Source organism: Chionomys nivalis, chromosome 11 (genome assembly GCF_950005125.1).
Source record: "Chionomys nivalis chromosome 11, mChiNiv1.1, whole genome shotgun sequence".
Taxonomy (NCBI): domain Eukaryota; kingdom Metazoa; phylum Chordata; class Mammalia; order Rodentia; family Cricetidae; genus Chionomys; species Chionomys nivalis.
In genome coordinates this window covers 19635709-19663454 of record NC_080096.1, presented here as the reverse complement: position 1 = coordinate 19663454, position 27746 = coordinate 19635709, and the positions used below count along the sequence as shown (strand labels likewise).

The window sequence follows — 27746 nt, the reverse complement described above, 5'->3', positions numbered from 1 at the left end:
ACAGAAAACAAAAAACAGGTGAGCGCAAGGGAGGGAGAGGAGAAAGGGGAGGAAGACAGAACCCAGCAACTGAGTCAAAATATTGATCTGAGTCAATATGAATTTTATTAACACACATTTGCCAAAGTCTGTACAAACCAAAACATTCCTGTGTTTTAAAATGTCCATTATTACAAACATACAAAGAAACGGAAGGTGTTACCAAAAGTTACTCAATTTTATGGTAAAATGCTGTCATGATTTAAAAAAAAATCAACATTTCAAGACTGAGGTTTCCCTTTTACCTTTCAGGAGCTCATGATAGTTTAGAAAATGTGTAGGTTTGCTGAATATTAAATGCTAAGACCTTAAAAAAAGATTTAGTATAAAACTAAATAAGCGTCTGTATACTGTCACACTTCACAGCCACAATCTCTCAGTCTGATGTTTTAAGAAACCACGACTGTCGTTCTTTTCTACCATCTTTCCCCAGCCAGCACAAACGCATCTGAAAACACTGTATGACAGACAGTAGTCATCTCTGCTTACAAGATTCTCCTTCAGAAAGGGACCAAGTGACTCGCTCAGCAGTTCTCCCGCACTCCCTACCCAGTGACATAACAACACTCCTTCAAGTCTCCTCCCGGAGGAGACAACCCTCATGCCCCTCATGTCCGCAGCTGTCCATCTGTGAGAATGCAATCGCAATCTACAGAGCACCTGCGGGGAACAGCGAACTCCACTGCCCAACGCTGGGGATGCGGGACAAGTGTTACCTGTCTTCATGATCCATTCTGACTCCAGCACCACCTGCACTGATCCCAGGACTGGTTTTGGGTCATGGCACACACTACCCTCTCCCTTCCTGCCGTCCTGCTGTGTGAAGATGGGAGAAGAGCACACTCAGGGAGGCCCAGCTACTCCCTGGAGTACTTGTTTTCTAACATCGTCATTAAGAAGGGGGGGGGGCGCAGAGGATGGGGCGAGAGGAAGGGAGGTGCAGTGAGATTCTCCCCATCCACACAGCCCACGTCTAAGCAGCCCTGCTGACCCCGGAAACACTCAAGTTCAAATCTTATCCCACTTGAATCTGCTCATGGTAAATAAAATTAAAAAAAAAATGTTCTGTTAACAGCCTGGTATGACAGCTGACACAAGCAAAAAACAGGTATGTTTTTAAAAAAGAAGTGGCAGTGTGGGAATTTGAAATTATGTAAAAGGAGAAGGAGGGGTAGATAGAGGAGGGAGTGTCCAGTATAACCTGGACAACCGTTCTTTCTGCCCTTACTTAAAGACAGACTGGTCAGTTCTCTGCACCCTTAAGCATCTCCTCAAATGCTCTTCCACAGAGTCCTCCGAAGGCACTTAGCTCCACACTTAGCCTCCAGCATTACCTTAGCATTGGAACTCCAAGGTAACGAGAAAGAAAAGATCGGATTCTTTTACTAAAAACTAGCAAACGAGACTGCATTATTTTTCTTTTTTTTCAAAGAGGCATTGCTTTTACAAGAACTAACTAGGCTACCATCATTCCTTTATCAAGAAAAGGTTTCCTTTTTAAAAAATAAATAAAACTCTGTCTATACATAGTACAAAGGTCATACATAATATACCTGGAAAAACCCAAGAGTATACCCTGAAGCAAAGGCTTATTGGCGAGAGAAAGCTCTCCCTGCACGAAGTCTCAAGGTGGCAGTTTTCAAGGCTCGGGGGTGGCAGTGGTGCACAGTGACGACAGACTACTTGCGCGTGAGGATGGCAGGTGTAACGGTGGACAGAAACTCTGCACAGAACACCGAGCAGTGACCACTATAGAAACAGAGAGGGAGGAGCACAGGGGAGCAGAGGAGGAGGAGGAGGTCTGAAACCCCAACCGCTGAGCATGCAGTCGTAACAGCACAAACCAGGTGTTTCCACTCAGCCCGCTACATTCGCACAAAGAAGGGTGACGGTAGGAAAATAGATTCTGTAAGAAAGCACAGTTCCCAGAGAACAGCCGGGTGGCCAACCCTGACCCAGGAGCAGCGGCTGTTGTTGTGGGAGCCTTCTCATGGTCTTCATGGAGACGTCATGGTGCCTGACTTCTCAGACTTCTTGCTCTTGGACAAAGCAGCTGCCTGTTTCAGAAGCTCTCGGTTTTTGGCCTAAAAACAATAAAAATAAAAAGTCAGTGCAAGAGGAGTTTTCACAGGCTAGTTGGTACATGGCTTCTGTGCAGAGTGAATTTAATGGGCAATAATAACAACAGGAAGGGCAGCTGTCTGTGTAGACGTAAAGGAGGGAACACTACGAGGCAGACACTGGTCCAGAGAGGAGAAATCAACAGCAAGTTCTGGGGCCTGACACCTGGCTAAGTAAAACAGTTTCCGGTAGAAGTGCACTGGTGAGCTTGAGCCCTTGGGACTACTGCACAAAAAGATGGTGTGTGCAACACGACCAACCAGGAAGCTTTAATGAGCAAGATAGGGAGATCTGTAATTCAGACATCTGGACTCACATCTGGTGAATTAAAAAAATAAAAAAAGCACCGGGCGGTGGTAGCGCACGCCTTTAATACCAGCACTCGGGAGGCAGAGGCAGGTGGATCACTGTGAGGTCGAGACCAGCCTGGTCTACAAGAGCTAGTTCCAGGACAGGAACCAAAAGCTACGGAGAAACCCTGTCTCGAAAAATCAAAAAATAAATAAATAAATAAATAAATAAATAAATAAATAAATAAATAAAAATAATAAAATAAAAAAGCATATTTTAAAATTTCGGTTCTTGTCAGGCAGTGGTGGCGCACGCCTTTAATCCCAGCACTTGGGAGGCAGAGGCAGGCGGATCTCTGTGAGTTCGAGACCAGCCTGGTCTACAAGAGCTAGTTTCAGGACAGGCTCCAAAACCACAGAGAAACCCTGTCTCGAAAAAACAAAAACAAAAACAAACAAACAAAAAAAAACAAATAAAATTTCAGTTCTTGAGAGAAAAAGATGAAAACACAGGGCTGGAGAGATGGCTCAGAGGCTAAGAGCACTGGCTGCTCTTCCAGAGGAACTGGGTTCAATTTTCAGCAACCATATAGTGGCTCACAGCCATCTACAATGAGATCTGGTGTCCTGTTCTGGCCTGCGGGCAAACATGCAGACAGAACACAGTATACATAATAAAAAATAAATCTTTTAAAAATAAAAAGATGAAAGCACACCCAATTTAAATAAAAAATGAAAGCTGTCTGAAGGGGTTCTGTGTATTCTGTAAACACTCAGAGCGAAAGCCATCTAAGGGATGGTTATCAACAGTCCTGAGCACACTGCTCCCCGCTCACTCACCTGCAATTGCTCTGTGACTTCTTTGTGGGTTTTCTCCATTTGGTTCATTTTGGCCCGAGTCTGAGACTCCTGATACTGAAAATCAGCCTTCAGCTCCGTAATCTGAAGGAAAAAGTCCGAGTGACTTAAACTCCTTGATAATGGTGAATGTTCTGGTACCAGAGATCTAAAAAGACAGTCTTCCAACTTACTGAAGCCCACTTCCATCAACGGCCACACGGCATTCTTTTTCCTTAAGGCTTCTCTGAGGATCCCCAAACTCCTGAGCTCACTACCTTTCTCCCTTCCCTCTTCCTTGCCCTCTCCCCTCCAATCTCTCTCTCCTTTCTTCCTTTTTGGGTTTTGTCACCCAGGCTATCTTCAAAGTCCTAGGGTCAAGAATTCTCCTGTCTCAGTCTCCCAAGTGGCTATGGTTACAGCTGCACACCACCCACCGCCCCCCCCTAGTGCGGAAGGCAACCTTGAGTTCAAGGCCGGTCTAGGCTTAAGTAGTGAGACTATCTCAAAAACAAATAAAACAAACATACACCCAAACAACAACAGCAAAAACTTTTAGATACTTAAACTACTAATCCTTTGAAGATTTGATTCTCCAACAACAGAAGTAAAAGCTGACAGGGTTTGAGAGGAGATGAGAGTAATGATTGCTTTCAATTCCAAAATAAATGGTTTTATTATTTTATTCAATCTTCACTTATTATTTCAAAATTTTTTATTCTATTATTATTTGTGCATGATATGTGTGTGCACAAAAGTCACACAGCACACATGGAGTCAGGGAACAACTATGTGGCATTGACTCTCCTTTCACCTACAGATGGATTCCAGGGATCCAGTTCAGGTTGTCAGGCTTTGGAAGCCAGCACTGTACCAACTGAGCCACCTCACTGTACCTATTGTTTTGTTTATTAAAAGATTTGTAAGTTACACTTGCTTATCTATTTACATGTGAGGGTCTGTATACAACAGCGTGCGTGCAGTGGTCAGAGAGGGAGTCAGTTTTATCTACCATGTAGATCCTGGGGATCAAATTCAGACCACTGGGTTTGAAGGCAATCACCTGTACCCGCCGAGTCATCTAACTGGCCCTATTTGTTTTAAAAATTAACTCAGACTGTGTCTGATCTTTATAGCAGCCTGAGGTTTAAAAGGTTAAGTATGCCATGAGGACCAGCAGTGTTAATGTGGTGCTGATCTCCAACTCCAGACTCCTGCCTACTGGTTTAGAGGAGGGCAGCTAACAGTGATTAGTGAGCTGAGTGGAGACAAAATAACAGGCATGGAAGCAGAACAATATGGATAAAGGCACAAAGATACGCCACCAAGGGCTGTTATTTCAAGGGCTGACGACTTTACAGTCTCAGCAGACAGGACTACAGAGAGGCAGGCACAACGCAGGGAGATGGTGTCCTAACCAGGCAGTGTGATTTTCATCCTGGAAGGTACAGGACACAAGAGCTATATGGCAGAGTGGAAAAGATACAGGTACTGGGGGCTGAGGTGAAGTGTGTCTAACGTGCACAAGGTCTTAGGATCCCCCCACCCCCACAGCCAAATGCATGAAAACACAGGAACTTCTATAAAATTTAAACCATGCATGGTGGTACATGCCTGTAATCACAGAACTGGGAAACAGAAGATCAGAAGTTCAAAGTCACCCTGAGCAGCACATGAACTCAAGCCCAGCCTGGACTATATATGTATGTAATCCTAGCATGTATCTAGAATCCCAGTACTTGAGAAGCAAAAGCAGGACTGCCACAAGTTCAAGGATAGTTTGGTCTCTAGGGCAAGTTCCAGGAAGTGACGACTGTACGGCAGGACAAGGGTCAGGGAGGTGGCTCTGTAAGTACAAATCAGCAGTTTCAATCTGTGGGCTGAGACCCCATTGGCAAACCTCTATCTCCAAAAATATTTACATCACGATTCATACTATTAGGTGTTTGTTTTGTTTTGGATACAGGTTTTCTCTATGTAACCCTGACTGTCCTGGAACTTGCTCTGTAGATCAGGCTGGTCTTGAACTCAAGAGATCCCCTGCCTCTGCCTCTGGAGTGCTGAGATTAAAGGAGTGTAACAACACCATCCAGCTACATAACACAGTTAACAAGTAGCAACAAAAATAATCTTATGGTTGAGGGTCACTACAACACGTGAACCATATTAAGGGGTCGCAGCATTAGGAAGGTTGAGAACCACTGGTATAAGAAGCTAGCCACCAAACCCAAAAACCTGGGTGCTATTCCCAGGATCCACCTAGTAGGATAGAAAGAGGATTCAAGTTATCCTGACCTCCACATTTATGCGCACATACCTCGCCTGCCTCAACATGCACACATACACAGAAAAAAAAATTTATGATAAATGAAAAAAAACAAAAACAAGGGCTAGAGAGATAGCCCAGCGGTTAAGAGCACTTGTTGCTTTTGAAGAGGATACAGGTTTGATTCCCAGCACTCACAAGGTGGCCCACAACCATCTCTAACTCCAATTCCAGAGGACTGACGCCCTCTTCTGGACTCTGTGGGCACTGCATGCACATGGTGTACAGACACACATACAACACCCATACACATAAATAAGCTCTGCTTCCTGGCTACAGGTACACTGGGATGGCCTCACCTCCTGCCAGGTCTTCCCTGCATAGACAATCCCTCCAACTACAGGCAAAAGTAAACTCTTCTTCCCTTTAAAACACAAGACAACACAGCTAGGCGATAGTAGTGCACACCTTTAATCCACCCAGGAGGCAGATGCAGGCAGCTGAGTTCAATCCATCCTGGTCTATAAAATCACCACCACCACCACCAACAACAACAAAAAAAACGTGGCTGGGTTGTAGTGTGTAGTGGCACATGCCTTTAATCCCAGCCTGGTCTACAGAGTGAGTTCTGGGACAGCCAGAGATACACAGAGAAACCATATCTTGGAAAAAAAACAAAAACAAAACAACAATAACAACAACAACAACAAAAACATGCAAAAGGCCAGTGAGTTGACTCAGCGGGAAAAAGCACTTGTTTGGTTCTCATCATCCACATGGTGGCTCACAACCAGCTGTAACTCCGGATGCAGTGGTTCTAATGTCATCATCTGACCTCCAAGGATGCCATGCACACTGTGGTGTACATATGCACATGCAGGCAAATACTCATACACTTAAGAAATAAATCTAAGATGGGCATTGATGGTACACGTCTTTAATCCCATCGCTCAGGAGGTAGGGCAGGCAGAACTCTGAGTTTGAGGACAGTCTGGTCTATAGAGTGTGTTCCAGGCTAGGGCAAAAAATTACAAAATTTAAAAAGTATATTGAGATGGCAACCTTCTATGACAGCTCACACTACGTACTATGTTAGCTAAGAATGTAGCTCAGTGGCACAGCATTTCCTAACACACACAGGACCCTGGGTTTCGTACCCAGGAACCTGCCCCCTCCTCACCACCCATATGTGTGCACGTGTGAGCACACACACACAGAGTGTACTGTTATATGCTCTTTGCTGGAGACTGAACTCTGGTCTGTCTGGTGCACACTAGACAAGTACTTCGCGGCTGAACTACGACCTCGGTCTCACGTCATTTTCACATCCTGATGTTGGTTTCATTAGCCAATGTCCTGTCTGAGAAGCAGGAGTTCCTTGGAAATGCTGAAAAAATCAGATTTTTGAACCCCTTGGCTGAGGTGGCTGGCCAACCTAATGCCATCCCAAGTCAACTTGGCAAACAGACATCTTCTCAGAGGATCCCAAGCTGACCACAGACTCTCTGTTAAGCCACCAATGGTAAGTACCCAACAGAGAGGAAGCATCATACCCATCCCATGGACCTTCATTTTGTCAATCTCTGGCCTGAAAGGCTTCAGTGACATCATACCTTCTTCTCTTTCTCTAAGATCATCTGATCCTTCTGATGCAGCATCTTCTTCAGAGTGGCCACCTCTTCCTTCAGCTGGGCAATGATAACGAAGTGGTCAGTGCCAGGAGAATCCAGAGCCAGGTCTGGGGAAAAGCTGGGTGGAAAATGGAGACAGAAATTCCATAACTTGAATGGAAAACTTTTCTCTACTTAAGAACATACACCAGGCCAGGCGGTGGTGGTGTACGCCTTTAATCCCAGCACTTGGGAGGCAGAGGCAGGTGGATCTCTGTGAGTTCGAGGCCAGCCTGGTCTAGAAGAGCTAGTTCTAGGACAGGCTCCAAAAAGCTACAGAGAAACCCTGTCTCGAAAATTTAAAAGAAAAAAAAAAAAAGAACATACACCAGGTCACCTGATGGTGAACTTGGGGGCTTCAGTAACTATCTAAATTCCCACCAAAAAAGCACATTGCTCTGTCCACATCAGATTCACCAGGATCTGCTGGACTTGAACTAAACACAAGAAAAGTAGTCATCAGAAAATGATGCCAACCCAAACCACAACCCCACAACCTCTCATACGTGGGACCAACAGAATGCAACATCCTAAAAGTCATATACTACATCATTCATATACTACTTCAGGTTCACTGAAGGTCTCTGGGATTTCTGGTGATACAGCCAAGCTTGTGATTAGAGAACTTTTCCTAGAGTTCTGGATAGACTATCAATTATGAGCACATGCCCAGCCCTAAGTCCTGTGATGGGTTTCAGCGCCTAAGAAACTGAAACACCAGCTGGCTGGGGCTGGCGCATGCCTTTACTCCTAGCACTCAGGAGCCAGAGGCAGGTGGATCTCTGAGTTTGAGGCCAGACTAGGCTATATAGTAAATTTCAGGACAGTTGGAACCATAGTATGAGACCTGGTTTCAAACAACAACAAAAAGAATTTGAGATGGGCAGTGGTGGTGCACGCCTTTAATCCCAGCACTCGGGAGGCAGAGGCAGGCAGAGGCAGGCAGATCTCTGTGTGTTCAAGGCCAGTGTGGTCTACGCGAGCTAGTTCCAGGACAGCTAGAACTGTTACTCGGAGAAACCCTGCCTTAGAAGAAGAAGAAAAAAAAAGAATGTGTTGTGTAGTGGAAAAGGGGTCAAAGGTGAAACTCCAGTCACAGCACATGCTTCCTACAACTCTCCACTTTGTCAACACCGGTGATGCTCACGTCCTTTTAGCAGACCCTCCCACTTTCTCCCATTACAGGGAATCCGTAAGGCCCTGAAATTCTGCCCATGCAAAATCTTTTCTTGATGAGGATCCAAAGTTTTCAGTTGTATCAAAGGTACCTCAGAAAACAAGCAATCACTGCCAAATGGTCACTTCCTGTGTTTCTCCAAGGAACCCTCAAAGGAAGTTCTTTACTTTCTTGACAATCTTTAAAGCAACACACAAATCTGGACACCAATCTCAATCCTCTGCCAACAGAGCAACAACTCACAGCCCCCTTGCATTTGCTCCTTCCTGAGTCTTACGTGGCAGCTAACATGCAGCACTGGAAGAACCCCAACAACCTTTCTACTGCATATGCCCCTCACAGCTGGCAAGTCAGATACTCCTGTGCAGGGGCTGCAGGACACCAACCACTGACCCCAGCCTCACCCTCACCCTGCCCACATGAAGCATCTGAACAGAGCACTGGAGGAAGACCAGACTGATGAATGTGCACAAGGGCAAGTGAGGGACGAGCAAGAGCCAATGCAAAATAACAAAATAGGGATTCAGGATAAGGGCCCATCAGTCTTCTCCAAGTTCAGTTCCGGACATTTCCTTGCATCCCCACAGAGCCTATTTAAATTCATAACTCTAGCAAGGAAGGGCAGAGTACTTGCTGACCTAGGGTAACTTTTCATTGTCTCCAAAGCCCCGAAAGCTCAGCTCCGCTCTACCTGCTTCTTAGGGAATTATCTCTGTTGTTGCTGTTGGCACTGCTGGGGATTGAAGCTAGGGCCTCATGCACACCCTACATTAGGGCCCGATCCTCTGAGTCTAGCTCCCGTCTTACTCAAGGCAGAAAGCTAGTCCCTCCAAATCCCTCCACACACAGGGAATTTACTGCTGCTCCAGGATGTTTCCTGCCTTTTCTGAAAGCTTTTAGCACAAGAACAGGTTCTCGTTTGCAGGGAGATAGGAGATTCAAGGCCAGCTAGTGCTGAACAGCAAAGCCCACCCTCAAGACAAACAACTCTTTTCCTGGTTGAATCAAAACAGGGTTGTGGTAACAAAGCAAAGGCCACAGGAAGCCCAATATTGCAGGCACTGCTCAAAGGCAGAGGATAAACTGAAATTTAAAGGGTTCTTTGGAAATGACAAACTGTAGATGCCTGGCTGCCAACCACTGCTAAGTTGATTCTGGACCACCTAGGAGCACTTAGCAGTATGGCAAGAGTGACAGGTCTGTTTTCTCAGGGAAGGAACGCTGTCTGACTCATGCTCCTCAAATAACAAAGTCTGGGTCACAATTTTAACTATGGATTACAAAATACAGAGTGGGGGCTGCGACTTTTGTAGACTACTGGAAAACAATTAAGTACACCTTCTGGGTATCAAAACATCAAAGAAAGCTAAGATAATGTGTTCTGTCTACAACATGAAAAGCCAAGGGACAATGAGGCGGGGCACAGTGGTGCACACTATTAATGCAGGCAGATCCCTGGGTGCTAAGCTAAGAAAGTTCCAGGACTGCTTCTTAAATATTTGGCAAAGACCAGGTATAGCAATATTCTTATCAATTTAACAGAAAGTTCCAGTTCAGCCAGGTCTATATGAGAGACAGAGAGAGAATGTTAATCAACATGCCTCAATATTAAATAAGAGAATATTATGGCAATATAAGATCACCATAGAACTGTCATGAAGCAACATACATACAGAAGGCATAAAGAATAAAATTTAAAAAGCAAAAGCATAAATTAAAAAAATTAGTGCTAGAGATTGAAACTAAAGGCCTTATGCTAAGGAAGCACTCAGCAGTTACTCAAAAGCTGCTCCCATCCTGAGTATATGAGTATAAGTCATACGTCAGGGCTAGGGGGATGTACCTCAGCAGATAGTACTTGTCCAGCACGCACAGGCTCTGTGCTGGATCCCTAGTAATACATAAACCTGGCAAAAGTGGTTCATGCTTGTAATCCCAGTACTCAGGAGGTAGAGAAGAGAACAATCAGAAGTTCAAGGTCATCCTCTACTACACAGAGAATGAGACCAGCCTGGGATACAGGAGACCCTCTCTTATTTATACACATACACATTTATATACTCCCCCATTTATACAGATACACATATTCTCTCTCTCTCTGTCTCTATCTCTCTCTTTCTCTCTCTATACACACACACACATATATGAAGTGCTTGCTTTGGCAGCACATATACTAAAATTGGAACAATACAAAGACCAAGCCGGGCGGTGGTGGCGCACGCCTTTAATCCCAGCACTCGGGAGGCAGAGGCAGGTGAATCTCTGTGAGTTCGAGACCAGCCTGGTCTACAGAGCTAGTTCCAGGACAGGCTCCTAAACCACAGAGAAACCCTGTCTCGAAAAACCAAAAAAAAAAACAAAAAAACAAAAAAAAACAAAGACCAGCATAGCTGCTTTGTAAGGATGACAAGTAAATTCCTGAAGCATTTCATAGTTATAAATAAAGTATTGTTAGAATATTTAAGAAGTATCTTTAATCCCAGCACGCAGGAGGCGAGGCAGAGGCAGGCGGATCTCTGTGAGTTCGAGACCAGCCTGGTCTACAAGAGCTAGTTCCAGGACAGGCTCCAAAGCTACAGAGAAACCCTGTCTCGAAAAACCAAAAAAAAAAAAAAAAAAAGAAGTATCAAAATTTATAGAAATGCCTCTTTTGTTACTGTTTTTTGAAGCACTGTTTTACGTACTCCAGACTGATTTGAGTTCCCTATGTAGTTGAGGATGACCTTGAACTCTTGATTCTCCTGCCTCCACCTCCTGAGTGCTGGGGTGACAGGTGGGTGACACCAGCCCAGCTTTAGAATGCTTTTTCCAAAACAAAGAAAAAGATCAGGAAAAACCCCACAAAAAGTAAAAAGGATAACAAAATATAACTTATGCTGTGTCATGGATGCTTAAAAGAAATGCAAACAAGTAGACTAAATTATTAAGAGCACTAATAATGTAGGAACATACAAAAGAAATCTGTTTATGGATGAACATTTCTGTGGCAGCAGAAATAATTACTACATTTTCAAATTATAGGATAAACATGGTGGCACATCCTGTAATCAGTGAGCTGCCTCAAGTCTGAGGACCAAAACTGCACAGGGAGACTATCGCTAACCCTCCCCTCCCTACACAGATAAAATAAAAACAAGAACTTTTTAAATTAGTATGAGGTTAGGGATACAGCCCAGTGGTAGAGCACTTTCCTAAGAGGTGGGAAGTCCTAGTACAATTCCCAGAATCACATACACACAAAAACAGTACGGGAAAATGATCTTTTAATGTCTTCTCTGGAAGGCATAAAAAAGACCAAGTATCTAGGCAAGGAGGCAAGGACTAGCATCATCCCGCTGAGCAAAACCATCCTTACTTGTGGCCGGATGTGATTCAACAATCTGTAGGGCCAGTCTAGGTTTTAGTTTGGTGCCTCTAAGGCAACAGACAGGCTGGCGGCAACACCTCCAGACAAACAAGCTGGCAAGAGGTAAAACCGCTAAAGACTGGGCTGGCAGAACTGCACCTATGAACAAGCTTCCTGGGACCATTAGCACAGCCTGGGGATAAGTAAGCAGATGGGAATGGTGGGTCTGGAAGTACAGTGTTGGGCTTTAGTGGCCTACTTCCTAGTGGTTCAAAAACTCCTTCCTTGAAGCAGTTTTCACAGGATCATGCAAAGATGATGGGCATATCTGTTTTCTTCAAAACAGCCCAACTAGGTGCTCAAAAGAATGCAGAAAGTTGGCCTGCTTGGTTCTTTCCCACATACAACCTGAAAAACATAGGCATTTCCAGAAGACTCAAGAAGTTGAAAACCAATTAAACTTATGTCAACAGGCACTACCTTGGTAGGAGCTGAAATCAAGTAAATAAAAATGCAACAGGGGAGAGGAGATCCACAGACAATTTACACTCTGTGAGATAAAGCAACAGCCACCCTGATAAGGCCCTCCCTTCCGCTGCTGGGAGAGAGAGCGGCAAAGGCGAGTTCTCAGAATGAAGAAGATTCCAAGGACTTTGGGCAAGTGTCAGGTGATCTCACTTCAGGATGCCTGGGCCTGGAGGAACAGGAAAATGGATGGCTCCAAGACTCTGTTGGGAAGCAGCCCACTGCACCAACACAGACGGGCTCTGGGTATTAGGACAAAGCAGCTCATGAGAGGAAGCATCGCTGAGAAGGAGAAAGGAAAGCGAGCAATGAAAATATGCATTTAGGCAGGCCAAAAAACGAAACAAAACCATTGAACTGTCTCTTACTCTGTCTGTCCCAGCATCTGTATGGGAAGGCTCTGAAGAAGCGTATAGCATCCTGCAGACATGCAGCCCTGCCTTCAACCCCACCTCTGCTCTCTCTCTAACCAACTCTTCCTGGAGGCTACAGGCACAGACCACACAGAAAAACATTCACCTCCTCACTTCTTAGACTTTCTTAACAGACTGAAGAATTTAACTACAGTTAATCTAGTTACTAGTTCTAAATAGGTATTTTTTATTTTTGAACTGGGCTTCACTATGTAGCCCTGGCTGACCTTTAACTCACAGAGATCTATCTGCCTCTACCTCCCAAGTGCTGGGATTACAAGGTCTGCCATCACACCCAACTATCCTGTTCTGTGGCCTGGCCTTGAACTCAAGATCACCTATCTGACTCAACCTCAGTTCCGAGGCTACAGCAGGGGCCAGCAAGCCTACTGCATTCTTATATTCAGTTGATAAACAGCTCTCAGTAGCGCTGATCTACAGCTATCAAGTGACTAGCACAGCATCCATAAAAGGTCCACTCAGGACCCGGGCTAGCTCCGAGGTACACCCTCAAGTGTAGTCAAGAACTATGTATGCATTTCAAGTGCATGTACTCAAACTCCATCTGGCTCACCTGTCTCCGTTAGCTGTGATTGACTCAAACTTGGATTTTTTCTTTGGGATTTCATTTTGAATTGAAGATGTAGAAAGTGTTTTCTGGCTTTTGATGGCAAAAAGAGAGAGACACACATTAGAAATCAAAGATTAATAAAACACTCCAAGGAAAGTCTGTCAAATGGACCAACAGTGTTCTGGGCAACAGCTTATTATCTGATTAGTAAAACCTACCAAGGTGCTTTATAGGATGCCTGGATGCATGAATAGCCAGCTTCCACAGGATCAAAAACCATTTTGACCTTAATGTAAGTAAGTACTGCCTGACTGATTAATAGGCATGAAAACAGAGCTTCTCAAACTGTAAGGAGAATGTCTCTGGTTTAGAGAGCCTTTTCCATCTCCATCCCCATGCAGCTTCCATCCCGTAGCTCTGGGAAGTACAGACAAGCTAGGCTCTGGCCTAGCCAAGGACATCCAGCAGGGAAACTGTAACAAGAGCCAAGCGGGCACATTTGAACCCCTAGCCTTCCTAATCACATCTCTATGAACTCACTCGGGACCTCAGTGCCACCATAAAACTAGCTTTAAGACTAGTACAGTCACCCAAAACTGGCTGTAACATCAGAGCTGGGAGTATGCAGCTGGCACGAAAGCCCTTTATATTGACAGATGTCCCAATGGCACACCCAAGGGTGTTCCACGCTTTTTTAAAAAATAATTTTATCTTGTGTGGGTATTTTGTCTGCACTGTACATCTGCACATTGTGTACATGACTAGTGTCTTCAAAGGCCAGAAGAGGACATAGATCTCCTATAACTAGAGCTGCAGATGGCTGGGAGCCACCATGCAGGTGCTGGGAATTGATTCCAGATCCTCTGGAAGATCAATGAGTGCTATTGACTGCTGAGCCACCTCCCCAGTCACTAGACCTCTTATTACTTGACCTCTCCTCAGTATGTGATTCCAGAGACTGCTCTATCCTAGGAACTCTTGATCACTCAGACTTCCTATTTCGGGGATGTCTTCTTCCTGATTCTTGAATACCGAATGCTTCCAACTTCTGCTCTCAGGGTCTCCTCTGAGTTCTACCATCCAAACACACAGTCCTAATGGGATGGCCTCCATTAGAGTCACGATGCAGATTCCAGACACTATGTGACATCCGACTGAATTAAGCTCGACTGAGGCTGCAGGACCCTTGATGTAAAATCATCTCCACGCTTAGTAATTTTTTTTTTAAATGAGTTACTACTGGCTTGTGTCTGAATCTTCTCAGATCCAGGCTCAGCAGCTATAAACAATTTTGCTACAAGCATTTCAAAAACTGAACTTTTTTTCTCCCCTTCCTGGTTTTATGCTCCATCTGTTCATCCCCATGAGAAACCAGAGAACTATCCTTTACTCACCCGGCAACTGCCTATATGTATTTACTGACCCACATATCTAAGTTTCTGATAATCTTCACTCCAAAGAACTTTGTCTGTCTCTCAATGCAGTGCCTCAGGGTGGTTCTTTGTATGTGTGTAGTAGGGGTGAGGGTGGGAGAAGCTGGGGTATGTGAAGATGAGACAGGGTTTCATGTAGCTCAGCTGGCCTAGAACTCCCTATTTATCTGTGACTAGCCTAGAACTCCCTAGGTAGCTGTGGCTGGACTAGAACTCCCTATATAGCTCAGATTGTTCTTGAACTCCTGATTTTTCTGCTTCTACCTCCAGAATGCTGTGATTACAGGCATGCACCACCACCTCCAGGCTGAGATGGAAGTTCCTGTTCTTAGCTTATCTATACTTGCATAAAGAGAGCAGCCCCAATGGGAAGAGCTGGAAACCCAAGGCCTTACAAACATTAGGCAAACACTACACTGAGTTATATTCTCAGTCCTTGGTTCCTTTTTTCTCTACTAGTCAGGGTAATTACTGCCAATACAAGCTAGGTCTTTCCCTTGCACAGGCCCCTCGGTGGCTGCCCACAAGCCCGACTATGTGTGCAGAGTCCTTTGCTCCTCCTCCAGTTTCCTACAACACAAATGGGCTGATGTTTTCCGGGGCTCTGTGTGACCTCATGCCCTGTGGTCCTCTGAGCGCTAGTCCCTCTCCTAGGACGCCTCGCCTTGCCGTTATCTGGAAGTACAATCCACCCAGGGGCAGTTACAGCAAGCTCTCCCCAAGCCAGCCTTCCTACCTTCCTGATCTAGATGAGTTTTCAAGGTGGTGCCCATTGCATTAGACTGTGATGATGTGATTATAAGTCTGTCTTCTCTACCAGAAGGCACACTACTGAGAGCAGCATGGCTTTTATTCATCTCTGTATTCCCAGCAGAGGCCCCGGCCCACGAGAGTACTTAATAATGCCTAGTGAACAAACAACCCATAATGACAGCAATAACAAAAACCAGCTAAAACCCACTGAATACTGTCATTAGAAAACAAACTGCTATTCATGTACTGCGTAATTTACCTTCACAACAACCCCATGAGGTAACACTAGCCTCTTTCTCATTGTCCATGAGAAAATTTGCTAGAGGCAGGATTAAACCTACGCCCTTGTTCTCATCATTGTACACACTCTAAATGGAAGCTTCAGCCATCAACAAAAGGACATCTTTCAACTGGCTCCCATCCTGACAAAATCTAGAATACCTATCAACTATTTGTCCAAATATATATTTAAAATGCTCTCTCTAGCCAGAAAATAAAACATCCAATCCCCAAGGGATTATGCATGATTAAAGTTGAGAATTCCACTTACAAGTTCTACACACCTTAAAGACATGATACAGAAACCTCCCCGTATGTCAAAGGCTGATAGCAAGAGGAAACTTCTGAGGCAGCACCCTCCTTGATGGCCTGAGGAGTGAGGCACTTGGACTGCTGGCCCCTGCAGTCCTCTCATGGACCTGGGGTTACCTGTTGTAATGGCTGCCACCACTCAAGCGGCTGTACTGCTCCTTCTCCTGATGGCCGGCTCGAGAAGAGCTGCTCAGGTGTTTCCTCTGTTCTTTGGTCTTCTGAAGGACACGCTTGTAGGACAGCGTACACAGCCAGCACAGCAGCTTCCCATCTACCTGAAAGACGAGACAAAATGAAGAGGAGGTGAGATCAGTGCTTAACCCTGAGCACTAAGACCATGAGGACTGGCAATAGAATCACTTCAGCTAATCTCCAGTCCTGCTGCTTGCAAGCTGGGTGAGCCTGGAGCAAGTCACAGGATTTAGTGACGATGTACATAAACCACTTAATATGGTGCCATACACGTAAAAATTGATTGCTTTATAGTGTATGACCAGAAGCAGAGGCAGGTAGATCTCTGAGTGTGACACCTGCCTGGACTGTAGAATGAGCTCCAGGACAGCCAGGGCTACTCCACAGAGAAACTTCTTTTCTTTTGAGACAGGCTCTTACCAAGTATCCTTGGCTCTCCTGGAACTCACTAGTAGTCCACAGAGATCTGTCTGACTCTTTCAAGGGCTGGGATTAAAGACATGTGCCATCACACCTGGGCCAATGTCTTAAATGTTTTAGGATTATCTTCTGTGTATGGGTGTTCTGCCCAAGTGTGTGTTTGTACACCACTCGAATGTCTGCTGTTTCTGGAGTGCAGAAGGGTGCATCTAACTCCTGGAACTGAGTACACATGGTTAAGAGCTGTCGCATGGGCTCTGGGACCTGAATCCAGGTCTGTAAGGGTAACCCAAGCCAGCTCCACAGTCCCAACAACTTTGCTTTTAAACTCTAATTTTAAACTCTAACTCTGCTTTAAGGGGAATATCCAATACAGGTGTGGTGGCTCATAAGCTTGAGGTCAGCCTGGGCTACAAACTGAGTTAGTTCCAAGCCAGGAACTAAGTTAAGATCTTGTTTCAAAAGAAAACAAAGGGCTGGAGAGAATGGCTCAGAGGTTAAGAGCACTGACTGCTCTTCAAGAGGACCCAGGTTCAATTCCCAGCACCCACATGGCAGCTCACAACTGTCTATAACTCCAGTTCCAGGGAATCTGACACCTTCAAACCAATGCACATAAAATAAAGTTAAATAAATTAAAAAAAAAGAAAACAAAAACATGTCAAAAGCCGGGCGGTGGTGGCGCATGCCTTTAATCCCAGCACTTGGGAGGCAGAAGCAGGCGGATCTCTGTGAGTTCGAGACCAGCCTGGTCTACAAGAGCTAGTTCCAGGACAGGCTCCAAAATCACAGAGAAACCCTGTCTCGAAAAACCAAAAAAAAAAAAAAAATTCAAGGCCGTGGTGGTGCATGCCTTTGCTGCCAGCACTCAGGAGGCAGAAGCAAGTGGATCTCTAAATTTGAGGTCAGCCTGGTCTACACAGTGAGTTCCAGGACAGCAAGGCTATGTAGAGAAATCCTCTCATGGAAAAAAATAAAATAAAATAAAAATAAATGAAACAAACAAAAAGAATTTTATCTAGACTACAGGCAACTAAAGAATGCTGAGAGTCTTTCCCTGGGATGAGTCCCCTAACTGGTTATCCAATACCAAGTGGTCAGTTCTGAAATCATATACATACAAATAGCACTAAGTGGGCTGAGCAGGTTGCACTTACATGTTTATGTGTTCATAAGTATGTAGGCTACAACAACAAAGAAGAAGAGGGCCTAAAATTTGAGAGAAAAGAGAGCAGGAAATATGGGAGAGGTTGAGGGGAGGGATATAATTATATTTTAGTTTAAATATTTTGTCTGGTTTTCTCTGAGACAGAATTTCTCTATGTAGCCCAGGGTGGCCTCAAACACAGATGTCTGCCTTTGCCTCCCAAATGCTGAAATCAAAGGTGTGTGCCACCACTGCCTAGCCTTATTTAAAATATTTTAAAATAAAAATAAAATTTGATTTAAAAAAATAATTTTATCTCAGTGTGGTTACACATGCTTATAATCCCAGCACTCAGGAGATGCAGGCAAGGGGACCAGGGGTTCAGGCCAATCTTAGTACATAGTGAGTCCAAAGCTAGCTGGGCTACATGAAACTTTATCTCAAAAAACAAAAGAAAGTCAAGTGTGGTGGTACAATCTTTTAACATTAGCACTCAGAAGGCAGAAGCAGGCAGACAGCTGTTGCAAGGAGAGGGTCCCCTATTTGTCCTATTCTGTCCCACTACCCCCACCTACCTAAGTTCTGCCCTATCAGGCCCAAAGCAGTTTCTTTATTTATTAACCAATAAAAGCAACACATGAACAGAAGAACCTCCTATACCAGATAGCTATGTGTTCAAGGCCAGCCTGAGCTACAGAGTTCCAGGTCATCTGGGGCTACATAGTGAAAGCCTGTCTCAAACAAACAAAACAAAAGTTATTTTCTGTAACTACCTCACTCAGTCTCCCTGTTTCTCTGCTGTAGCTGTTATTCCCCAAGGAAAAGATAAATAAATGGTCACATAAAGAGAATCACTTGTCCAAGATCATTCAGCTAGACCCAGGAAAGAGAAGGACTCAGGTCTAGCATACTGCAAAGCCCAAATTGTCCCCTATCCCTGGAGATGAACAGAACACTATTATTTTTCTTTACTTTTATTTATGGGTATGGGTGTTTTGTCTATGTTTATGCACCATTTGTGTGTGGTGCATTCAGAGGCCGAAGGCAGCCTTGGATTCTCTGGGACTAGAGTTTAAGAGGCTGTTGTGAACTGCCGTGTGGGCGCTAGGACTCAAACCTGGATCCTCTGGATGAGCAGCCAGTGCTCTTGACCACTGAGCCATCTCTGCAGCCCAGGGAAGCACACTACTAAAGGTATCTCCTAATTTTACTAATACAGCTTTTCCAAAATCTTGCTTATGGAAAGGTGTCCCAGCTGGCAGACAGGAATATTCTCATTAATGAAAGTTATTTCCTTCTACTATAAATTAATAAATATGGTTATAAAGAGTCAATCTTGAGAGCACAGACACCTCTGGGCATTGACAGAGTTTCAGGATTATAATATACTCATTCCTAAGTGTTTCCTTACAACCTCCTTACTATGTCTAGGTCACTAGAACTGCAACAGAGAAAAAAGATAGATAAAGAGTTCACAACCTAACGGGGAGAGAAACATGAAATATAGAAGATAATTTTTCTTTTCCTTTTTTTTTTTTGGTTTTTCGAGACAGGGTTTCTCTGTAGCTTTGGAGCCTGTCCTGGAACTCCCTTTGTGGACCAGGCTGGCCTCGAACTCACAGAGATCCGCCTGCCTCTGCCTCCCGAGTGCTGGGATTAAAGGCATGCGCCACCACCGCCCAGCTAGAAGATAATTTTTCATAACGTCACATTTTGAAGAAAATAAAGCAGTGATATGAATTGTAACCAATGAAATTAAAGATTGTCTCTGGCATGTGCTGTGGTGTACCTCTGTAATCCAGCACTTAGGGAGGCAGAGGCAAGAGGATCAGGAATCCAAATTCTTCCTCAGCTACACAGGGAGTACAAAGCCAGCCTGGGCTATATGAGACCCTGTCTCACCTCCTCTTCTTCCCGAAAAGTCTCTGTAAAGAGGTGTCATCCAAATTAAGACAAAGAAACCAATTAAAACACTCTGGGAAAGGCTGCATAAAGCCAAGAATTGCCAGCACAAAGGCAGAGAGAAGAAAACCAGATGCCTGGAGACTGAAAGGTGGGTCACAGGTGAGAGGAGAGCGCAGAATGAAACCGAGTGCTGGGTAAGACCTCGCAAGCATGGAAGTTTTGATTTAAATGGAAGCCACAGCCAGGTGGTAGTGGCGCTCGCCTTTAAATCCTAGCACTTGGGAGGCAGAGACAGGCTGATCTCTGTGAATTCGAGGCCTGTATGATTTACGAGTGAGTTCCAGGACAGTCATAGCTACATAGAGAAACCCTGTCTCGAAAAAAATGAAAGAAAAAATAAAAAAGGAAATGGAAGCCCCCAGAAGGTTTCAAGTATAGAGAGAACAGTATGATCAAACTCCAATCCATTTTGATCCATCAAGACACTGCAACTCCACATCTATGCGATGTCATCTTGTGATGGTTAACATCAACAGAGAAACATCTGGAGCTATATAGTAATACTGGCACCATCATTTCACTCATGCTATAATCTCTACTTTTTTAAGACTTACCTAGACTTTTGCCAATTACCACTTACATGTAATATCACTCACTATAATTTGAATCATTTTAAAATTTTATTACATTATTATTTATCCAAGGGAGGTGGCTTGTTTATGCATGTGGAGTTCAGAGGACAACTTACAGAAGTCAGTGTTCACTTTCCACCATGTGTGTTCTGGAGATGAACTCAGGTCATCAGGCATGGTAGCAGGAACCTTTATCCACTGAGCAATCTCCCAGGCCCTAATCTGAATTCTTAAGAAGTGTTAGGGAAAGATGGGCGGTGGTGGTACACATCTTTAATCCCAACACCTCTGAGGCAGAGGCAGGGGGAATCTCTGAGTTTGAGGCCAGCCTGGTCTACAAAGCAAGTTCCAGGACAGCCAGGCCTACACAGAGAAACCTGTCTTGAAAAAAAAAAAGTAAATAAACACAAAATGTTAGGGGCCAGCAAGACTGCTGAGCAGATAAAGGCGCCTGCTGCCAAACCTGGTGGCCTAGATCAATAGCGGGAAAGCATATGGTAAGAGAGAACCAACTCCTACAAGCTGCCCTCTAACTCCACAGGTGTGCCTGTGGGACAAGGGTGGGCACACACATGAACACAGAAGTAAATATATAAAATGTAATTGTAATGGGAAGAAATGGACAGAGCATGGTGGCACACACCTTAATCTCAACAGTCAAGGCCAACCTGGACTATACAGTGAGTTCCAGGCTAACCACATGCATAGAGACCTTGTCTTAAAAATCAAAAGGGAAGATGGACTGAAGAGATGGCTCAGTGGGTAAGAGTACTGTTATTCTTGTAGAGAACCCAGACTTGATTCCAGCATGCACATGGTGACCTGCAACCCCACCTGGCTCCAGGTACAAGGATATGATGATGCCCACTCCTGACCCTGTCCAGCACCAAGCACACATGTGATATGCACATATACAGCAAGTTCAATGGGTAAGGCACTTGGCACCAAGCCTGTCCACCTGAGTTTGATCCCTGAAACCCACATGGTGGAAGGAGAGAGCTTATCCACCGCCCACCTCCCCACACACACATGCATACACTGTGGCAACATCCCTCTCAGACACACAATAAATACATGTAACAAAAAAATTATTTACAGAAATGCTAAAATATATTGGTCTAGATTTGATAAAGAAAACAGTCTAACCCCCCAAGGTCAACAACAGAAGCAGAACAGGAACTCAAAATTTTGCCTACCTGATTTGACACAATATAATTTAAAAAAAAGAAAACCCAGCAATTTACCTTCTTTCGATCATCTTTCCTGTCAAACGCACACTGCTGCTTGCACTGTTCACAAGAGTATGGAGGTCCATACTTCTTCTCTGAATTCGTGCAGCGCTGGCATTTATTGCCAATAAACGCTGCAATTATGTTGCAATACTGACAAGGCTTAGGCTTAAAAGAGGGAAAAAATATCAAGTAAGTATGTCATAAAATACCGGCCCATTTTTTACAGCAGCAATTCCCACACTGTAGCCCATGACACATGGTAAACATGTATTCCAAACACCATGCATCTGCCCCTACAGTGTTTAAATGAAGCCCAATTCTCAGCATCATAAAAAAATAACCCCCATAGGATTACCGATTTTATTTATTTATTTGTTTGTTTGTTTGGGGGGTTTTAGCTTTGGAGCCTGTCCTGGAACTAGCTCTTGTAGACCAGGTTGGCCTCGAACTCAGAGATCCGCCTGCCTCTGCCTCCCGAGTGCTGGGATTAAAGGTGTGCACCACTATGGCAATTATTTATTTAAAAAAAAAGTAACAAATAATCAAAGCTCATAAGTGTCCATGAAGAAACTTAAACAAAAAAATCCTTAGAACATAGTTGAGTTTGAAGCCAGCTTGGGACTCATGAGACACTGTCTCAGAAAAACAGGCCAAACATGGAGGTAAACACCTTTAATCCCAGCTCTTGGGAGGCAGAAACAGGTGGATCTCTATGATTTTGAGGCCAGCTTGTCTACAGAGTGAGTTCTAGGACAGCCAGAGCCAGACAGTGACACCCTGATGCAAATCAACAAAAAAACAGTTGAAGAGACAGCTCAATGGGCAAAGCTTGCCAGTCCCAGAACTAACAAAGGTGGAGGAGAACTCCTTCCACAAAGCTGTCCTCTGACCTTCACATGTGCCCTATGTCAACACACCATGACTCAGGAAGGAAGGCGGGAAAGACAGGAGGAGGGAGAGAGAAGGGAAGGAAAAAAAGGAAAGTCAAGTGTTTTATATATATATGGGAATGGAGTTACACATGGTTGTATTCTTCACCACTGAGTCATGGCTCCAGCCTGGAAGGCTGAGTTCTGAGAGATCTCAGTACTCACTCCTGTTGAGATTTTGGTTCAAAAAAATCCTACTCGGGGGCTGGATAGATGGCTCAGCGGTTAAGAGCATTGCCTGCTCTTCCAAAGGTCCTGAGTTCAATTCCCAGCAACCACATGGTGGCCCACAACCATCTGTAATGAGGTCTGGTGCCCTCTTCTGCCTTCAGGCATACACGCAGACAGAATATTGTATACATAATAAATAAATAAATATTAAAAAAAAAAATCCTACTCATCGGCCGGGCAGTGGTGGTGCACGCCTTTAATCCCAGCACTTGGGAGGCAGAGGCAGGTGGATCTCTGTGAGTTCGAGACCAGCCTGGTCTACAAGAGCTAGTTCCAGGACAGGCTCCAAAACCACAGAGAAACCCTGTCTCGAAAAAAGCAAAAAAAAAAAAAAAAAAAAAAAAAATCCTACTCACCGTTCCATACAGCTGCACATTCTGAGCACACTTCTTGCATATTGTATTGGTTTTACTGTTAATGAAAACAATGAAACAAGACTTCTCTTAGAACATCTGAAAACTATTCTGTTGAAGTTCAAAGAATTTGTCATTGCTAAGGTGCCGGGGTTAGGGGATGTATACTCTGGACATTTGATAAACTAATGATGAAACCCTAGTTCAAAGAGAGAATGAGTTACCTCAGATTATTTCCCTCCCCGGCCCCGCCTCCACCCGTCTGGTATTTTACTCATATAGCCCGTACTGGCTTCAAACTCGTTATGTGACTGAGAACAGCTTTACCTTCCTATATGCTAGAACTACAGGTGTGAGGTCACCGTGCCAGATTTAACTATGACACCCTTTAAGCATCCTTAAGCAAAACTATCATGGATGGAAAAGGCCCTCAAAGTATGTTGTTAAACTGAAACGAAATACCAGAAAGGAAGTTCATTCTCTCCACTTCAGATAAGTAGCTGAAGTTTAAGGTGAGGAATAAAATGTGTGTCTGGGTATGAACTTGAGATCACAGTCTCCTTTGCAAGGAAGAATGTGCAAACCATACATGGGGAAATAGATGCTATGGACAAATACTTTTTTTTTTTTTTTTTTGGTTTTTCGAGACAGGGTTTCTCTGTGGTTTTGGAGCCTGTCCTGGAACTAGCTCTTGTAGACCACGCTGGTCTCGAACTCACAGAGATCCGCCTGCCTCTGCCTCCCGAGTGCTGGGATAAAAGGCGTGCGCCACCACCGCCCGGCTATGGACAAATACTTAGTGTCTGTGATTTCCCTTATTAGGCACTAATCAAATAAATACTTCCTTTGCTTTGTGAAGATCTAAAGGTCATGATAGGACCAAAATGCCTGAACTAAGCAATCTGCCTACAGAAGCTCCATCTTCAAATAAAGCCAAATCAGTCAATGTGGTGGCACACGCCTTTAATCCCAATACTCAGAATCAGAGGCCAGCATAGCAAGTTCCAGGCCAGCCAGAGCTACACAGTACATCACACACAGCCTAGCCCTTTACACCTACCATTCCTATAGAGGGGGCCATCAAGCTGAAAAGGAGAACAACAAGGTGGGCATGGTGGCACACATCTTTAAGCCCAGAGCTTGGGAAGCACGGGCAGATGTATCTTTGAATTTGAGACCAGCCTGGTTTACAAAGCTAGTTCTAGGGTAGTCAGAGCTACACAGAGAAACCCGTTTTAAAAGGAAAGAGAGAGAGAGAGAGAGAGAGAGAGAGAGAGAGAGAGAGAGAGAGAGGGAGAGGGAGAAGGAGGGAGAGGGTGGGAGGGAGAGGGAGAGAGAGGAAAAAAACAAAAAGAAAAACTAAATACCGCAGAGTCAAGAACATTTAAACTGAATTGAAACTCAGGACATGGTGGTGTGGGTCTGTAGCCCCAGTGCCTGTATGGACACAGCTGACAGAGCACTTGCCTACACATGGAAGGCCCTGAGCTTGATCCCAAGCACTCCAAAAAAAAAAAAAAAAAAAAGAAAGAAAGAACGAAAGAAAGAAAGAAAGAAAGAAAGAGATTTAACTGTAGTTTTATGGAGGGAAGTACCTTTTTGTGTTTACCAGAATATACTTCTTTTGTTCTTATTTTTTGAGACAGGGTTTCTCTCTGTAACAGTCCTGGCCGTCCTGGAACTCATTCTGTAGACCAGGCTGGACTTGAACTCACAGAGATCCACCTGCCTCTGCATCCCAAGTGCTGGGATTAAAGGTGTGCGCCACCACTGCCCAGCTTGTTGGTTTTTTTGCACAGGTCTTACTATGTAGCTTTGATGGTTGGCCTGCAGCTCATTATGCAAACCAGTGCTGCAACTAAAGGACTGCTAGTATTTTATTGTATGCATGTGTGTATGTGTGGTGGGGGTGGTTGCTGTTTTTGTGAGACAGGGTCTCTCTCTCTTTCTCTCTCTCTCTGAGAGCTGGGATTAAAGTGTGTGTTCAACCAGCCTGCTCAAATGTTTAAAGTCATGTCATTCATCTTTCAGATCCTTGATCATCTTATATGTGGTGTTTATCTGAGACAAGGTCTCATCAGTCCCTGGGATTACAGATTTGATCATTTTACACATCGTGTTTATCTGAGACGAGGTCTCACCAGTCCCTGGGATTATACACCTGCACCATCAAGGGTTCTGCTCCCCACTTATTTTACAAAGTGGCAAAAAACTGCACTCATGAAATAAAGATCCAAACAAACAATGGGTTATAGGAGATGACATGCATGTTATATGTACCCATTAATATACAGCAAACTACCTAGTCTGTGTATAATGCAACTGACTACAAATCTATATGTTCTAGCCGGCACCGTGGTGAATACCTTTGATGTCAGCACTATGGAGGCAGAGGTAAGTGAATCTCTGGGACTGGAGAGATGGTTCTGGTTAGAACCACTTTTGCTGCTTTTAGAGGACCCACGTTCAGTTTTCAGTGCCCATGTAAGGTAGGTCACTGCCACCTTTAAGTTCAGCTTCAGGGGCATCTACCAGAACCTGCACTCACAAACACATTTAACAACAAAAATGAAACTTTAAAAAAAAAAAAAGAAGAAACTATTACTACTCTTGTCTACATAGTAAGATCCCACCCAAAAACAAACAAAAGAGTTGCTACAATTAACTACAGCCCTATGTGTACATGAAATTTAAGCAGAAACTTTACAAAATCAGTCTATTTATATTTATTTATTTGTTTGTTTGCTGGTTTGTTTCTTGAGATGGGGCTTTTCTTTGTAGCCCTGACCATCCTGGAACTCACTCTGTAGACCAGGCTGGCTTTTAACTGGAAGATCCACCTGCTTCTGCATCCTGAGTACTGGGATTAAAGACCTATGCCACTATGCTTGGCATATATATATTTTTTAATGTTACTATGCTTTGAAATGTGTGTTCTGGCCAGGCAATGGTGGCACACACCTTTAGTCCCAACCCTAGAAAGGCTGAAGGTGAGAACTGCCTCAAACTGAAAGCTAGCCTGGACTACGGTCTTAAAAAAATCAAAAAACAAAACAGCAAGGAAAAGAAAACCTCCTTGGTGGACACCCAGAACCCTACCTCTCCTGCTGGTACTCAGTCCTGCAGTAGGTGCACTTCACAACAGGGTGTGCAATCCGGCATTCCTGAAACGAAAGGAGGTGATCATTGGAAAAGGCAGTGGGGAGCGGAAAGAGGCTTTGGGAGGAAGCAGAGCCCGGGCCACTATGCTTGAAGTGAGTCATTTTCCTCCTCTGTCATATCTGCATCACGTCCCTGCTGTTGGTGTGGGGCAGGAATTGTATGGACGACTCATAAACTGTAAAACTAATACATGCATGAATAAGCTCCAGACTGGTAATGAGACTCTAGATTCCAGCGCTAGCTATCTGCCATTGTGGGATACCAACGAGGACTTGGGAAATGAAGGAGACAGAATAAAGCCGTTTTGTTTATAGAACTTCCTTTTAAAAAAAAAAAATCAGTCTTAGACTCAGCTTGGTGGCGCAGGCCTTTAATCCCAGCATTTGGGATGCAGAGGCAGGCAGATCTCTGAGTTCCAGGACAGCCAGGGCTTCAAGGGAGACCCTGTCTTGGAAACCAACAAAAAGAAAATTTTAAATCGTAGTTTTTACTGAAGCACTATCTTCCAGACACAGTAAACACGAATAGCTGAAGGAAAGAGGAAAAAAATGTGAGCATATTTTTCGTTTTCTTTTTTTTGGTGAGCTACACACATCAGACATTCTGAAATATCAGAGAATTCGTCAACGGCCACTTCACACGGGCTTGGTGACTTAACTGTTAGAGCAGTTGAACAGACTAAGTGGGATGAAGGAACAAATAAAAACGCTGGCGTGTCAGGGGTTAAAAAATGGTTAGGGCAAGGCAGAAGGCTACCAACTAGGTGCTAAAAAGTCATCTGATTCGTGGGTTCCAAGGCTACGTTGGAGAACTTTTTTCATTTTCCCTAATAAAGCCTTGCCACCTCCAACTTTGAGATTGGCTGAAAAGTGCCCATAAGTGTCCGAGTTCGAAACGTTCCTCACAGGCAGCACCCGACTCCGGGGTTCAATCTCAGGCGGGGCAGGGGGGTCCCTGAGCCCTCATTCTGTACCCAGGGCGATCACAGCAGGATAAAAGGCGGTCGAAGGGGGATCTAGCCGGGGGGCCAGTCGGAGACAAACAAGAGACTCTCCGTCCCCTCCCGCGACCTCACCGGGTCCGAGAAGAAAACCCCGCCGTTGCTAAGCACCGGGACACGCCGCTGCCAGGGCCTGGATTCGACCCCGGGCTCCCCCACGTGCCCCGCAATCCCCGACCAGCCGGGCGCCGTTCCCCGGCGAAGCGGGCCGGCCACACCCTGCCCGAGGGGACCCCGGCGGGCGTCCTCGCAGGACCGAGAATTCCGAGCCGCGCCCGGAGCGTCCCCAGCTCCCGGCCGCCGCCCCAGCCCGCGCACCTTGCACAGCTGCTGCCCCTGAGACAGCGCCTCGAAGGGGAAGCGCTGGTGGCACTTGGTGCAGGCGTAGAGCGCCGCCATGTCCGGCCCGGACCGTGTTCACCGCCGCCCCGCCCGCCGGCCCGCCGCTTTATCTGACAGTCTCAGGCACAACCTGGCGGCGGCTGCCGGCCGCGGGCTGCGGAGGGCGGGC

At 44.9% G+C, this 27746-nt stretch overlaps 1 protein-coding gene across 3 annotated transcripts; it reads right to left on the bottom strand.

The window, feature by feature from the left end:
• Positions 1-80: 80 nt before the first annotated feature.
• On the bottom strand, positions 81-27733 carry Fam76a (family with sequence similarity 76 member A). Of its 3 annotated transcripts, XM_057784417.1 has the most exons (10): positions 27554-27733; positions 26173-26237; positions 23077-23131; positions 21573-21725; positions 16150-16307; positions 13259-13345; positions 12425-12553; positions 7167-7302; positions 3291-3392; positions 81-2123 (listed from the first exon to the last, which is right to left on the bottom strand). In XM_057784417.1, the coding sequence occupies exons 1-10, from the start codon at positions 27632-27634 to the stop codon at positions 2037-2039; spliced, it is 1053 nt and encodes a 350-aa protein (XP_057640400.1). In that variant the 5' UTR covers positions 27635-27733; the 3' UTR covers positions 81-2036. The 3 variants fall into 3 exon arrangements, with proteins under 3 accessions (XP_057640400.1, XP_057640401.1, XP_057640403.1); XM_057784418.1 differs by lacking the exon at positions 12425-12553; XM_057784420.1 differs by lacking the exons at positions 12425-12553; positions 13259-13345.
• Positions 27734-27746: the final 13 nt, after the last annotated feature.

Coding starts and splice junctions, on each gene's coding strand:
- Fam76a (XM_057784417.1), bottom strand. CDS start 27,634: ATGGCGGCGCTCTACGCCTGCACCAAGTGCCACCAGCGCTTCCCCTTC. Junction 26,238..27,553: donor AGGGGCAGCAGCTGTGCAAG/GTGCGCGGGCTG, acceptor CTTTCGTTTCAG/GAATGCCGGATTGCACACCC. Junction 23,132..26,172: donor ACTGAGTACCAGCAGGAGAG/GTAGGGTTCTGG, acceptor TTTCATTAACAG/TAAAACCAATACAATATGCA.